The following is a 17,708-nucleotide window of genomic DNA, read 5'->3' as shown; positions in this document are numbered from 1 at the left end:
CTTAGTATTGTTTGTTATTTGATTTTATGTTACATTAATTTTTTTGTAATCCCTGAAGATGTCTCATTGACTGAGACGAAATATAGGAAGAATTAAATTCTGAAGTACCCCAGATAACAGTTACTGCTTTAACCGAAGCTCCCTCTGACACTATAATTAGATTTAACATGGTTTCATCTCGAATTTTTTCTGCGACTGCTGCTTAAGAAAGTTTTCTTAACAGCTCAATAAATTTGACTTCATTCTTCTCATGAGATTTCACTGCTACCTAGTGAATGTTTGAATAACTAAAGTTATCCATTATGATTATTCATTTAGCATGCTGATTTGGTGGAACATTTCATTGTCACCAGCAACCGATCATCCACCTCAGTCTGTAGCAACATCCCACTATGTATTTGATCTTATTAAACTTCATCCGATACCATATAGTTTCAGACTCATTGGTATATGAAAATTGTTACTAATAAAACAGGAGGAAAAATTCATTAAAACAGGGTACAGTATTTTCAGGAAGGACAGACAAGATAGAAGATAGGGGGGGGGGGGGGAGCTGCTACTACTACTACTGATATCAGATTATTGGAATCCATTTAGGGTAGAAAACTAGTCATAACTTTCCATCCTAACTGGACTCCAGTCATCTGATATCAGTAGTAGCAGAAGCTCTACCTACTCATCTCCTACCTATCCTTCTTGCAAATACTATACTTTTTTCTTATGATACCAGTTAGTATATCTGCCTCTGACAGCAAGATCTTACTTATGCCTCTAATCTGAGTCCACAACATGTGAGTGGGGGGGTGAGAAGTTCTAATAATCACCATGAAGGAATTGAGGAAGAATCATGTAACTTACACATTATTCTGCATATTCCCCATGAAGTGTTATACACTTGTTACTGCTGAATAATTTGCAGTCCTCTGAGAAAAAAGTCTAATCAGAAAATATCATTTTTGTTCTAGGTAGTATTCAGAACTTCTCAGTTAGTCTCCCCCCCCCCCCTTGCATTCACCAAGACAATAAACCCTACCCTTTTGTTCTTGATAATCCTGGTATTTGTGTATAGACAAATAGTTTCAAACTTGTTGCTAAATGAAAATTGTTACTAATAAAACAGGGGGGAAAATTCATTTAAACAAGTACAGTATTTTCAGCTATTATGCTTACCAGACAACTATAATCATCCTTGTATCAAAATCACTTCCATGATTAAGCACATTTGTATCATTAACATAGTTGCATATCTTTATCACTTTTGTGAATTGATTCTTGTTATTTTTCCCATCATGATCAAGTTTTCCTGATATCAGATGCATTCAAGTGCTAACTGTCCCTCTTATATAAATTCATTCTTCTCTCAAATTTACTCCACACAACCAAAAAAAAAAAAAAAAACTTCACTGGTTCCTTCTACACAGCCTGTTCAATAAATTGTTTGCCTTCATAGCCTGTCTTCTTAATTCAGTGTTATAGTGACAGACTAATGGTTTTCACTTCTCTCCCTCCCTCTGTTTAGAAATCTTCATTACAGCATGCCAGAAATGCTCAAATAGGAAAGCTATACTAGAAGATCAAATTCATCTATGATTAGATTGTGAGAGTAGAGATTTTAGCAGTATGTAAATGTGTGAGAATTACAGCTTAGTACTTTTATGAGTATTCCAAGGAAGATTTATGCTTAAGGAGGGGCTAAAAAAAATTGTTGAAAAGAAATTTTGAGAATTTTTGTAGATCTTGGAATATAGGAAGTTAGCATGGAAAAAAAAAAAAAAAAAAAAAAAAAATTGAAAACATAGTTTATATAGGACAGATTGCAAATTATTTGGCAGTAATTAGTCCGTGCTCAATTTGTAAAATCATAATTTAGAAGTACAAGATACACAGAAAGAGGGTTTAATGTAAAATTAGGTGTAAGACAAGGGTGCACAATATCCCCACTAATTATTCATCATCTATACAGATCGTGTTCTGAAGAAATGCAGCATTAAACATGATATCAGAATATTAAATTCTTTTTTTTTTTTATACAGATGTTATATTTCTAAATAAATCTACTAGAAGACTTCAGCATTCTATCTAAATTGAATACTTGCTCAATAAATTTGCTGTGATAACCAGCAGTATAAAGGCAAAAAGTGTGCAGTAGTAACAAGTAAAACTTCTCAGCTATTTGGACACAAGTTATAGTATAGATGGTAATTAAAATACAGAAATAGAATAAACAAAGCAGCTATGGTGGGGAGCAATTGAATAAATTTATATGGAATAAATCAGAAATTAGACAAAATGCTAGTTCTAATCAATTTTAATCATATGAATATGAAAGTTGGATTAGAAGGAAAAACAAGTGATCAAAGAGAGAGACTAGAAATGTAAGAGTTCTGAGAAAAACTCAGCATGCAAGAATATATGAGCATAGTGTAGTGTCTGGTCTGGTCCAGTCTAGTCAAACAACAGATAAATTTGTAAGAAAATTGTTGATACTGAGCTAGTAGTAATAGTGTAAACTTAATTGTGTAGTACTGTCATAGTGTCTATCCTGTACATCTATTGAGAGTTCATAGTAAAAACTGAGGCATTGATGTTAGTGTTAGTTTGTGTCCTCATCATATCATATAATACTCTACATAAGCATCAGAAATGCTGTATAAAGTTGCATTTACTGCTAGGAAAATAGTGTGTGTGCTAGGGTGCAAGCCTCGATTTTAGATTCACATAATTGGCATTGCTGGAAATTAGTCTAAATCATTGCATATTTTTTTAATAATTATTGAAATTTAAAAAAAAAAAAAAGAAAGAAAGAAAGAAAAGATTTTTCTCAAAATTTATTGAATCAGACATTAAGGCTCTATAATATCCAAAAAAATGGCATCCTTTTAATTAAACAACATATTCCGCCTATCATGGATTTTAAGCCATGTGGCCTGTCCCCTGTCTTATGCCATTGCTTTCTTGGTCTTCCAGTTCTTCTTCATTTTCAATTTATTTTATATCTGTATGTTTGGCAGTCTGCTGTTGTCCATTTGATTTGGATGTTCTATCCATTTTTGTTTATATTTTCTTATGTAATGATTGATTGGTTTTATATTCTGAAATTGTAAAATTTCTTCATTTGTTTAAGTTTTTCCACTTCATTGTACTATAAATTAAAGATTTCAAGAAATTATATTCTTGGTTTAATCCTTTATCCAAGTGTTAGCAAACGAAGTTTATGCTTGAAGTAACTTCATGTCTAGACCACTATATTAAGCCATGTCCATAAGAATATCCATATAGAGGCCAATGACCCTCACATTACCTGCCCTAGTATCTCCTAATGCAAAGCACACATCCTTACAGACAAGTATAATGTTATGCATTATTGGAAGGGTCACAACCCAGACCAGTTTCAACCCCTATTGACTTCTGCCCAGTCACAAAGTTACTTCATGTGCAAACTTTTTTTGCTTACACTTGGATGAAGAATTAAACCAAGAATATAATTTCTTGGCATCTTTAATTTATAGTATAATCAAGTTGAAAAACTTTCAACATCTATCTCTAATCCAGAGTATTTTAGTAATAAGGTGTGGGACAACTTTTGTCTACTTGTATATGGAAATATGACTTCTGCATTACTTCAGCCATGGTATCACTTCTGATTTTGGCTCCCAATGATGGGACCTCAATAGGGATCAAAACCAGTCTGGGTTGTGATCCTTCCCATAATATATAGCATTATACTTGTATGTAAGAATATGTGCTTTGTATCATGGGATACTAGGGCAGGTGATATGGGGGTGTCATTGGCTTCTATATGCAAGTTTCCCAGTCATTAAGTTACTTCACATGGAAACTTTATTTGCTTACACTTGGATAAAGGATTAAACCAAGAATATAATTTCTTGACATCTTTAATTTATGATTCCGTCCAGCTGTTCTGAGAAATTTCATTTCTGCTGTTAGAATTTGTTTTTCATCTTTCATTATTATGGTCCATGTTTTGCTTCCATAATAAAATAAAATTGGTTTAGACAGGAATAGTTTAATTTTTTTTTAATATCTACATCTCTTTTATCTTCATATGATAATCACATCCTATGTATCTGAAAGTATTTATTTTTCTAATATTATCTATCACTGTTTAACTCTTACTTGATTTCTCCTTTGAACATTATTTTTACTTTGGATTAATTAGCTAATTAATTAACAATTAATCAAACAACTTGACAGAAAATAATTTTCTTAGTTTTTGAAGGCTAGGAAAAGCACAATAATTCACATAGTTATCACCATGATTAAAGATAATTTTTCATATACAGATATTTGTTAGGATAGTGTTCTAACTTTATTGTTGGACAGCATATGACTAACTTTATAACATATTTCATATTCTCTGTTAATAGACTTATATGACTTATAGCATAACTATAATTTTTGATTCCTCTTGATTGCATATTTTAAGGATGCCCTTTGAGGCTTTCTTTAGGTTTCATGAATTTGATGTCTTCCTTTTCATTGACTACAAAGTTCTGATGTATATTAATTGTACTACAGCACACAACACATCAATACCCTGCCTGTGTCACCTCACTTCCTCTTCCTAAGTTTTGGCCACTCAGTGGGCTGTAATCTACCTTATTTAATTTACTATCAAGTGACCCATTTTTTTTTTTTTTTTTTTTGTCATATACCTTATTATAAGCATTTAGATAGGTCTGTGTGTATGTATTTATTTATTTAGTTGTTATATTATTAATTGTTTCCTCTCCTAGATTAAAAGCTACTTGTGGAAGTCACACTGTTGGTTTAGCAGCGAAGCGATATTCTATACCAGTAAGTGCAAGATTATTCGTCTTATTATCCCCTTAACTTAATTTACGTCGCCAGATAAAAAATAGCCTCTTGGCTCTTTATCGTAGTAATAATATATGGGTACACCTTCACCTTTCTGGCAATTCGTATAGTAAAGGTATGTAAGTTTGGTTCACTTAAATCTTGGTATTATCCAGGTCTACCTACTCACTGATGAGACCTCAATAAAGGTCGAAACCAGTCTGGGTAGTGATCTTCCTCATAATGTAAAACAGTAATACATCTCCTAGGAGCTGCGTTTTACATTATGAGAAAATATTAAGGATAGTGATGGAGCTTGCTCCACCTTTGCTCCGAGTTACCCTAGTATTGTACTACCAGGTGTTGACTTACACTTGGACTCGCCGAAAGTTTTTCGGCATGAAACTTTTAGATTTCGATCTCCGAGTTTCTTATCCGGCTTTAAAATAATGAGGGATTTATTATCCCCTTAACTTAATTACTTGTCTTATTTTTACTTATTTTAAAGGAAACATAACTTTTAATATTTCTGTGTTATCATATATCATATTTATGTAATGTGTTTAAGTATATGCATCGTGGTTTTTATATACTGATTATATCAGTCAGGTTTCACAAGTGAACCGTACACTGAAATACACAAACATTATTCAAGAAAAAAATAAAAGGGTTTGAAAACAACAACCAAACCTTGGAGTTTGGTGACAAATCCTGAAGAAAACAATGACTGATTCAGCCAAAAGTCATGTGGTAAGGTTGTCTGTAAGGACATTAAGGTGGCAAAATATTCTGAAGGCTTTTTCAATAGCCTTCAGAATATTTTGCCAGCTTTTCAGTACAGAGGCAAAAGTACTGAAAAAGAATCAGAGATGATTTAGGTGACATGAAAACTGGAGATATCGTAGATGTCTGGAGTAATTACTTTGAAAGATTATCAAATGAAATAACTAGTGATGGTATGGTGGTAGAAAACACTCAACAAGCTTGCAATCAGGAATATATATCAATACTTGAAATAGAAAAAGATGTGGACAAGCAGCTGGAGTAGATGATATTTGACCACAAATGTTCAAATATGGAGGTATAAAAGTTTTACAGTGGCTACATTGTGTAATTAAGAGGCCTTGATCACAGGTTAGAATTCCAGATGATTTGAATAGAGCTCTCATAGTACCCATCTATAAAAAGGGAAATAAAACTAAATGTAAAAATTACAGAGAACTTTCCCCTAGTAAGATTTATGCAAGAGAAACAGCTGACAAAAATTATGAAAGGGAAGGTTAGAGAAGAACAAGCTGGAATCATGCAAAATAGAGGTTGTCAGGATCATATTTTCACTTTAAGGCAAATAGTTGAGAAATTATGGATACATAACAAGAATCTGTATTTAAGTTTTGTAAATCTGGAAAAGGCATATGACAAGGTACCAAGCAAAAAACTGTTCAAAACACTACAGTTATATGTAAATAGGATATTATATCAAGCAATACTTAGTCTGTATTTGAGTTAGAAGTTAGAATTGAAAGAGGCACACAGGAAAATGGTTTGATGTTAAATCAGGTGTGAGACACGGATGCACATTATTTCCACTGTTATTCATCATCTGTATGAATCATATTGTGAAGATAAGTGGTATTAAACCCGATATTAGAATTGGAGAATAAGAACAGTCTCCAGGATTCTCTGACTAAACTGAATAACAGCTGTAATAAATTTGGTATGAAAATCAGCAGTGACAAAACAAAGACACTGAAAATAGGCAGAAAAATCAAAAACATCAATTGCATCCCAAACAGAGAACATAAAGAACAAGTAAAGCATTTCAGCTATTTAGGCACAATTTTTAGTGAGGATAGCACATTAAATATGGAAATAAACATAGAATTAGCAAAACTGGTATGGTTGGAAGTCAGCTGAATAAATTTATATGGAATAAAAGAGAAATTAGTCAAAACACTAAAGTAGCTGTACATAAGACAGGTTTCAAACCAATTTTAACTTATGGATCTGAGAGCTGGGTTAGAAATAAAAACTGGAGACCTCTATTATGAGAGTTCTGAAAAAGATTAATGGAGTCAACAGATGGCATCCATGGTAGCATCACATTGAAAATGGAGATATTAGGAAAGAACTTGGCATTGTTAGCATTCAGGAATGTGTTAGCAGAACTAGTCTTAAGTAGTGTGTAGTTACTTAAACAGAGTGGATGAGGAAACGGCAAAACATGTGTTCTTTCAGAAGAAGATCAAGATCTATGTGGAGTGATATAGTCTAAACAGCCTTAGAAAACAGAAATATAAGATCTAATAATATTGGAGCCTTCACAGATGACTGATTTGGAGAAAAATTGTCGATAGGAAATTGATAATGATGTAACTTTTTCATGTACTACTGTCATGTTAATATCCTGTAATATCATATTAATAACACTGAGGAATTTGCAGATGATGATTAAATGAATGACACATGGACATAACAGTGGCATGTTAATAGATACTTATATGACTTGAACAGAAATGGTGTGAGAACATATAGAAACTGCAACAACTGCCCCAATACGGAACTGACACCCACTCACATCTTTACCTGTCCAGCAATTACAGCAGCCTTGCAAGAAATAGATCCTAATCCTGAACAACAGCTCTATACAAACAAAATCACAGACATAGCCAAAGCAGTACGAGGAGCGCACGGAAACATCTAAGACTCTTCAAAGGACAAGACAACAACAACAACAACAGAAATGGTGTAGAATTTTTTTTTAATGAACTCTTCATCCAGTGTAACATGAATCATGAAAATGAGTCTGAGTCATGTAGCATCTGCTTACTAGCTCTTGTTGCAATTGTAACTGCATTCATGAGGTTACATTTTTAGAGTGTTCAAAGGAACAATTGTAAAAGTTTCTACCGATTTAAAAAAAAAAATGAATAATTAATAGTAATCACTTCCCAAAACTTGGTGAGTGATTTGCAATCAGAAGGGTTCAGCTTCGGAAAATTTTGTAATGTTTCAAGGAAAAGATATCAAATTTGAGCCTGCTGGAATGAACAGTCTGAATGTGAAAAGAAGTTCAATACCCTACTTTAAAGGAACATCTAAAAAAATAGCACAGCTTTGCAAATTCAATCTGTATGCTTCCTACAAACCACTCCAAAACTGCCCCCTTTCTTACCATCTACAAAGATTATATTCCCACCTATCTACTTACCAGATGTCTATCAAATCCCCTGCTCATGTTAACTTTGCTACTTTGGACAGACTGGCTACTCTTCTTTGTAACTTCAAAACTATATTTCATTTTTGGAATCCAACAGGTTTGGCCTTTCTTTTCATGCTAATGACACTAGGCACAGAGTTATTTGGAACCAGACAAAGATTCTTCATTCTGACAAGTAAAAATGCTTCGAAATCATCTGAACCTTAACTGCTCTGACTGTATACCATCTCCACATTTTGGAAATGATTACTGTTAATTGTTCATTTTTTTTTAAGTCTACAAACTTTTGTAATTGTTCCTATAAAATTCTATCTTCTCCTCATATCTAAGCCATATAAGTACCTATAAATATGTCTAATACACATGTTCCTTTAAAACAATGGGTATGGTAGATTTCATTTTTTTCCATCAAATTGTATATATTCACAAACTTTCCATGAGTTACCAATATTCTTTACCCTCACTGGATGATTAAGAGAATACCTTATAAGTATGCATGTTCTCCCATATTGGTAGCAATTCTTTACTTGAACTTAATGATAGATTTGATGTAATTTAATATTGGGAATTTTTATTAACATACATCAGACATATTCAGTTTTGGTTCAAATGGTATGATACATCACTTTGCTCAGATCTCTATTATATGCATTTCTTATGGTGAAATTATTGAAAATTAATAGATATCTAAGGACATGATTAAAAAATAATAATAAACCAGTATAACTTAATCATTGCTTTAATTTATAAGCAAAGTTTTAAGCCCTGCTTCATGGCCACTCTTAGTGCAGAAATGGTTATAAACAAGTAGGAATCAAACATGCAGAATTAAAAGCTGAAATACAGAAACTTGCAGGATTAAAAGTCAGAAACCTGTTGTGCATGTTTCAGTGGGTCAAAGGATTGTTTGGTCAGACCATTACTAAAGTCCAGTAGGTATACGAGCAGTTAAGTATATTACAAATAATATAAATATTAAATTGATAACTGTTTTGGGTTTATAATGAGATTGCTAACCAGAACTGAGAAAATATCAAATAATCATTCAGTTTGATTTTTATTATTATCAACAGACCTCCATGGAGTGAGGTTCCACTCGAATGGACAGCTCATCATACTTCAACTTAAAGGCACTCACCACACTCTCAGACAGTGCATTCCAATCACCCACCACTGTCCATGCAAAAAATCTTCTCCTCACTTCCTTGCTCATACCCATCTTATTCTACCCGCATCTCTAGATATTCTTTGAAAAATCTCACCAATCCTAATCTGGTAATTATCCCTTCCCAACTTATACATCTTGATCAAGTCTCCTCTCTTCCTTCTGTCCACTAGACTTTGTAATTTGCATTCTCTCAATCTGTCCCTCATATTCCACATTCCAGAGACCAGAAATCAACTTAGTCAATCATCTCTGATCCCTTTCCAACATCTCATCATCCTTTTGAAAACCTGGCAACCAAATCTGTGCACATTAATCCATATATGGCTTGATCACATCTCATCAGTGGAATCAAAACATCTTTACTTCTACACATCAGTGTTTTCTGCATCATTCCCATAATCTGCTGTGTTGTCCTCACATTTTTAGCAAAATGTCCCTATCCACCATAAACCCCAAATCTTTCATCTCATCCATTTCCTCTAAAATATCCCCACCAATCTTATACTCTGCATTCCATCTTTGCTTCCCAAATTTTAAAGCTTTGCTCTTTGCAACATTACATTGATATCCCCCACACTCGCCCAATCAGATAGTCTATTTAGGTCCTCTTGCAAAGCTACCTCTGCTCTACTTCTCATAACTTTTCCCATTTTGCATCATCTGCAAACAACTGAATACCATCATGTATCTCTTTACAATGTCATTTACATAAATATTAAACAACAGTGGCCCCAAAACAGAACCCTGGGGCACACCACCAGTGGCCTGCTTCTGAAATATCACTCCCCATACACAACCTGCTGATACCTGTCAGACAGCCCATCTCCAATCTAATTGACTAATCTGTTATCCAATCCTCTCTGTTCCAATTTAACTACTAGTTGGTCATATGACAATCTAATCAAAATCTAAATATACTGCTGTATATGTATCCCCCTCGTCCAATATGTTCATCACTTTGTTATAATAAGTAAGCAGATAGCTAAAACACAATCTTCCTTTATCAAACCATGCTATCCACTAAAGAGAATTCTACTGCTGTCCATCCAGTTTTGAATTCTTGTCCTTACTAATTTCTCAAACACTTTGACCACAACTCTAAACAAGCAGATTGCTCTATAATTCAAAGCCTTAGTCTTATCACTCCCTTTATAAAGCGGAACAATTTTGCCATCTTTCCACTCCTTTGGAACCTGGGCTAATCTAAGAGTCATGTTAGAAATGTAAATTAAAGCTGTTGTTAACTCCCTGGAACATTCCCTCAAGACTATGGTATACCATCAATCCCATGGCCTTGTTGACATCAAGTTTACTCAATTCCACATATACCTCTTCCTCACTCGCCATCATTGGTTCCTCTCCATTCTCAATGCTCCCAAGTTCTGCATTATGTTACAATCACAAGGATGGAATACCTTAATGAACTTTGCAATAAACACCTTTACTGTAGTGTACAGAGTATTTATCATTCTCTAGTTATTACTGACCATCATCTTCCCATGATCATTCTTCCGTCTACTGGCCATTCTACATATTGAAAAACTTCCTAGGATTTCTTTTAGTGCTATTTGCAAATTACTGCTCTTTTACTACCATTACTGAGTGAGTCACCTTCCTTGCTCTTTGTATTCCTCATGTAGCTGATTATCTCCACTCGTCTTGTGCCTCCTCCACAATGCCTTTTTCTTCCAGATTGCATGCTTCACCTCTTCAATCACCATTTTACACCTATCTTATTTAATCTCCTGACTTTTGGAATACATTCAGTCACTGCCTCTGTGAGATACATCCTGGATAGAGACCAAACAGTCTCTATTCAGGAAATATCTGGAAGGAAGTTCCTTCCCATTCAAATCCTTATTCCATGATATCACTGCAAGCCACCTCCTGAGTTTGCCATAATTACCCCTTGCCTTATAGTGTTCCACATATAACTCTTTCTCACAAAAGGTGATATAGCTGACAACCACCCACGTGATCACTTCATGGTCACTTTTATCAACTTTAGAAAGATATGACACTTCATTTGCAACAAAATCCACCCCTAGATGGACATGACTCCTCTGCCATTAACATTCCTCCTCCCTTTTTGCTTTGCTTGTTCTCACAAAAGACTACATATCCCTCATTTCTGTTCCTGTCAGCGTCATCCTCGTTCAACCATGTCTCACTTATACCAACAATTTTTTGCATGGTACAGTCTTGTAACTTTCTCTGAAAGTGCGTTTAGTTACTAACAAAGTGCTCTGTGACTGGAAGAGATTGTATGTTGGACATGACCTGATTTATCAGACTTTGTATCCTATGCAATACTAAGTCATTTCAAACAGACAGTTGTTGATCTCTTTGCTGAAAATGGCCATATATGATAGGGTACTTTATTCTCAGAACAGCATATAAATAGATTCAAAAATCAGTGATGGGCTCAATGATCGTGCTTGTTTTCACTGACTGCTGTATGCACTATAACCTGTAAGAGGCATTCCGAAAGTAATGCCTCCATTGCGATTGCTCCATACCCAAAAGATATATTTCATAAAATACAATGAAAAGCACTTTGAAGTCTTTACTTTATTTTCATACACTGTTTTTGAATGTAATCCAATTCATTTTCTTGCCTCTGTTATTGTTGCCTAGTGAACCAAGCTCTTTGTTCCTGTAACTTACATTATTTTAGTCCATCAGGAAGATGAGGTAAAAAGAAGATTTCAGAACATCAAAGCTATATTCAGTTTGTTAAGTCTCATACTCAGTCAACATGGAATTGACAACATTAGCCAAGAAGCCTATAAGATAACACCAAACTACTACATAATAGTGTTTATTAATATCAATGTTTATATTTAAAGAAAGTGTTAAAGCCCAACAACCACATTAGCCAAATTTTTTATTTTTTTAATCTGACCCACACAAGAAAGATTGCAAGACCTATAGTATATCAGTACCAAGTGTTGGCAAGAGAGTAAGAAAAGAGGAGGAATCTGTTCACATCATATTCTTTGGGGGGAAAGGCATATAACCATATGCGCACGCGCGTGTATGTGTGTGTTTAACAATTCTTCTTGAGTTTAGTGTTTATCATGCAATTCATAACTTTGTATATCAAAAAGATTCCATTGTAACATGCATTTCACTGTTTAGTTGCATTCATATTCCTAGGATTGTTCTTTAGATGATAATAAAAAGAATAGTATCTATGCGAATGTCATGAGATTGAGAATGCATTGAAAAAGGATTGGATTATGTGGATGCTTGGAGTACATTTGAGAATAGAAGAAAGCAGTATGCAAAGGATTCACTATTGAAGAGATTGGAGCACTTATGAAGAAGTTCGCAAAGGTTGAGTCTCATAGGCCTGATCGAAGCCAAATGTATCTTCAGTCTTGTTCAATTGTTACCTTGGCAGTTTACAGTGGGTGGGTTTATCCCTATTAACAAATGCGTATATTGCAAAAGCACTCTAAGTGGCCATTACTATAAAAATATTTTTTTTTTTTTTACATAAAAAAAGCGTTACATATTGTATGTAATTGAGATTAACACACTTATGATTTTTAATGCGCTTTCCTGGCAGAAAACGAAGACAATTTTCAACAATAAATACTTTATATGGTAAACAACTGATGTACATGCATGCTAAAGGGTATTTCCCCTAATATAAATTCGCTACTTATAACTACATGCACAATACAGCAGACGCAAATTTCATGAAGATAAAATTTGATTTTTAAGTCGCCCGTTGAAAAATATATGAAAAGATAAAGGGTTACTACAGTTTGTAGAGCATCTTATATTGAAGCCATGCTGTATAAGTACCTCGTTGAACAAGTGTTACTACAATTTGTAGACTGCGTTATATCAAAACCGCATTGTATAAGTCCCACGTTATATGAGGTTACCCGTATTTGTGTTCCTAGAAACTTAGTACCTTTTTTTTTTTTTTTTTTTAATATATTTCCAAACTGTTCCTGTTGTCTCTATGAATTTACTGTATTGAGAGTTGACTGTACTAAAATTTAAATATTGTATCAGTATGAAAATTTTAAATATTTCATACTGGATTAATTTTTTCTTATAAGAATTATTTTGGCATCATATATGTGGGTGGTCTGAAAAGTTCTCGGCCTTGACCATAGAAGGCAACACCATCAGCAAGATTTTTTTTTTTTTTTCTAAGTTGGTACATATGTCATAAGCATCCATGTGAAATTGCAAGTCACTCTATCAAGTAGTTTTTTTTTTTTATATACAGCTGTCTGAAGCAAAAGCGTTGTCTGTATTCCTTGAAATGGATAAAATTCAGTATTGTGCTGTTATAAAATTCTTTGTAAAAGACGGTTTAACACCAAAAAAAATTCATTCATAGTTCATAAAAGTTTAGGGGCACACTTCTCTTTCATTTTTGACAATTAAGAAATGGGCTGCCGAGTTTAAATGGCCATACCAGCCTTGAAGATAGATGGTCCACGTGAAGACATCCAAAAAGTGTAACAACACTAGAAATCATCGATCAAGTGCACGATATGGTATTGGATGACCGACTAGTCAAAGTATGTGAAATTGCTGAGACTATAGGCATTTCAAAAGAACATGTAGGATATATTTTGCATGAAGAATTGCAAATGAAAAAGCTGGGGTAAGAAAGAACATCCCAGAGTCAACCCTGTAGTTACTGAGAGGTAGTTACCCCTGTAACTACCTCTCAATAATTTAAATGTCTCAATCATATCACCTCTTCTTCCTACAAAACTTTGTAGTCCACATTCCCTCAGTCTATCCTCATAATTAACATTGTACAGTCCTGATATTATTTTTGTCATATGCTTCTGCTCTCTTTAAATGGTTAATTTATCCCTCTCAAATCCTGGGGACCAAATTTGAGCATGATAGTCCAGGGGTGGTCTGATCAAGGCTTTATACAACAGAACCTTTTGACAACTCATATATTTTGCTGGTCAGCATCGATCTTAGTATTGCATCAATCCCGCTGAGTTACCTTCATCACCTTGACAGTATGTTTCCTGATTTCAAGTTTCTATCAATCATCACCCCAAGATCTCTTGCCATCCCCACTTCCTCCAGTACATTCCTCCAACAGAGTGTGCAATGTCCCATCAATGTATCTCAAACTTCAACACTTGACATTTAGCTGCCTTGAAGTGACACCTCCATTCATTTGTCCATATGTCCAGTTTCTCTTGAAAGGTTACCACATCTGCACTATTACTATAATCCTTCCCATCTTTACATCATCTGCAAACAACTGAATATCCCCTTGCAATCCACTGACAATGTCATTGATATAAAGGTTAAAGCAATACAGGTCACAATACTAAGCCTTGTGGGAACCCACTTATAACTTTTTTTTGCTTCTTTGATACTGCTCCCTCATATTCAACTTTCTGATACATCAGACAGCCAATCCACTTCACTAACCTCACATCCAAACCCATGTGATGCAACTTAAACATTAGCTTATCATGTGGCACCCTATGAAATGCCTTTGTAAAAAAAAAAAGGGGGGGGGGCAGAATATGCCTTTCCTCATCAACTGCTCTTGTTGCTTTATTGTAAAAGGCAATCAGATGACTAAAACAAGAGCACCCCTTAACAAATCCATTTTGATTCTTACAGATAACATTACCCTCATCTGCCCAATGCTGTAAACAATCCCTCACTAATTTCTTCAAATCTTAACCACTCCTGATGACATACAAACTGGTCTATAGTTTGATACTTCCATTCTACTAATACCCTTATGTAACGCCACTATCTTAAGTCCTTCCACTGCTTGGGCACCTTTCCCATGGCTATGCTGCATTCGTGCTACATTCTATAACTTTTTATGGATGAATAACTGTGGGAAATGCAATGAAATAAAATAAAGCACATTAAAGATATTAGTAAAGATATTTTGCTAAGAGTTTACTGTTAAATCACAGATATTTGTTTTTATATCATAAGCCATCTTTATTGTTGAAGAATAAACAATGATTGAGACAGCTGATTAAAACTTCATGGGTTGTGCAATGTTTATCTTCTCATGTATAATCACAAGTGTGTTAGATTGTAATCTATTACACTATTAGGATTCTAAAATTAAAAAAAAAATTATGAATACACTGCTAATAACAACTTCTCAAATTTTGGGCATGTGAAGGCCATCATTCATATTAAGTTAAGGTTGGAAATAACTTAGAACCCAGCATTCTCTTCAAAGAGACATTCAAATATGTAGAAGTGTCTGCATAGCAGCTTTATATTATTCCAGAGGATCTGTGGCGAATGTTGCTCATCCCATGGTCTGCAAGGCAAGACTTGTAATGCATAAAAAAAATTCTTATATCCTATTGGTTAAATCATCCAGCCTTGCATAACATGGGATTAAAACATTATCCACAGGATCTTGCTGAACAAGTTATTACACAGAAGCATCTACTTAGATAGAAGGTGAATTTTTTTCACCCTTTGTGAGGCCACTCCCCACTTATTGGAGGCCTGAAGTGGCTTGAAAAAGTTCCATGTTTAGTATCTAATCCAGAGTTTCCCAACCAAGTTAAAACAGAAATGAATATATATATATATATATACACACACACACACACACACACACAAAATCAATAAAAAATATATTTAAAAAAAATCCTTAACCCACCCACAGTACAAAGGTACTATAGGTTACAAATAAACTTTTTGTAGGTGAGTGCTACATAAAAAAATCCTCAGATTTGAACACTTCTTCAAAGAGAATACTGAAGCTCTTTTACATTATGTCAACCTTAATGTTAATGATGGATTACTCATGCCAATGATAACTGGCAACTGTATTTCATAATTTTTACACTATGATCCTTCCTCATAGTAGTTTACAGCCTGGCACTTCCATAACTGTAGTTTATCATATAGCTTTAATTTGTTGTGTTTTAATTTTTCATTGTATATTCTTCTACATTGCAGGTAGTTTGTGATACATAAATGAAAGTATTTGTAATTTAACAATATATAATCTTGGTGAGGTTTATTTACTATGGTTATGTGTTTTCTTTTATTTCAGTGTTCTTTCATTACTTATCTCATTTAAGTCTTTCCCAAATAATTTCTCACGACAGCCAAAATACCTGCAGCTTTTATGTTGCCCTTTTCATCTCTTATTTGTTTTACAGTACTCTCTCTCTCTCTCTCAGTTTCCAAGCCTTTTCATTTGCTTCCAGGAACATTTTTCCATATTCATAATACTTCTGTATTTTTACCAAGGTTCTGTCACAGCTCCTCCATAGCACAGTTGGAAGAACAGCGGTACATTGCGCCCTTCAATTAGAAAAGGCCTAAATGCAATTCTCATTGTGATGGGAGGAATCTTTATATGGACTTTTTTAACTGAAGGTGAGTTAGCCGATCTCATATGGAGGTAGCAGGATTTTTTATCTCCGAAGCTCTGGTTTTTCATCCTGCATACAGACAAAAAATACTACTTGTGGTGGTGGGCAGTAGATGGCACTGATGTAGATGATTGGTAATAGAGGTTGGGTGTAGTGGTAGAGATGGAGAGTTGTATAGTAGGTGTCCTCTCACAATGTGTCTTTGGACTCCTTGGAGGTGTCGCAAATAATAATAATAAAATACTGTCAATATAGCTTGGCTCTCTTACACTTTTCATGATTTTTTAACTTTCAGATCTTCTAAAGTCTACCATGAAGTTCTAAGTTTTCTATCTTAGCAGTCCCTGCAGCACATATCTTCCAAGCTGAATTAATCAGTATTTTATTCTAATTTTGTTGCCTGTTGTATATTTGTTACTGTTCAACTTTGAGAGCTGCTTGAATTTGATTCTTTTTAAAACCTTTATACATATTGAATGAAAGGATATTAAAAAATATATTGTTCTTTCAAAACCAAATACTTGAAATCTTAAAAATTTGAAAACCCTTTTTAAGATTCGGATATTTGCTTTGAAAGAGCAGTGGATTTTTAATATACTTCCAGTCAGTAGCATTACATCTCTAAATGGTTGTCACTTCCTTTTTCAAATGCCTGTTCTATTCTTGTATTGCCAAGCCAGTGGAAAAATCAATATAAACAACAATATATTCAGTACAATTTTTATTTCTTGTGCGGCTTTGTGAAATTAGTGATATTTTTATGTTGGAACATGATGTTTTGTAGTAACAACTCCATGTCCTTAATGGAAAATTAACAAGTATTTAGCATTAATATCAGTTTTGCTCTTTTCTTCAGATTTTCCCGAAACATTTCATTATGTCTGATATTCATTTCATACTCTGCTGTTTAAATCTCCAACAATAACCAGATTTTCTTGCTCTCTTTATATTAGCTACCCTCTCTCTCTCTCTCTCTCTAATGACTTGAAAACATCTACTTCCCTTAGAAACTTCTATGGAACGAAAGGAACAAATAAGCCTCATTGTTCAATTTCCCACTTTGAAATTTGCTCACATCGTTCTAACTGAAATTGCCTTCCATTCAATAAATTTATATTCTTGT

General features: G+C 34.0%; 1 protein-coding gene across 2 annotated transcripts in view; it reads left to right on the top strand.

Annotated features, from left to right (window-relative positions):
* Positions 1–17,708, top strand: part of eIF2Bbeta (eukaryotic translation initiation factor 2B subunit beta) — a 280,714-nt gene that overhangs the window by 191,842 nt on the left and 71,164 nt on the right. For both annotated transcript variants that reach the window (XM_090396840.1, XM_090396841.1), the window contains exon 10: positions 4,758–4,818. In XM_090396840.1, coding sequence (XP_090252966.1) covers positions 4,758–4,818 — 61 coding nt within the window. The remainder of the gene's footprint in view (positions 1–4,757; positions 4,819–17,708) is intronic.

This window comes from Typopeltis vanoorti, chromosome 8 (genome assembly GCF_054136105.1).
Source record: "Typopeltis vanoorti isolate ZY-2024b chromosome 8, IOZ_Tvanoo_1.0, whole genome shotgun sequence".
Taxonomy (NCBI): domain Eukaryota; kingdom Metazoa; phylum Arthropoda; class Arachnida; order Uropygi; family Thelyphonidae; genus Typopeltis; species Typopeltis vanoorti.
This window is presented reverse-complemented; position numbering and strand designations above follow the sequence as displayed.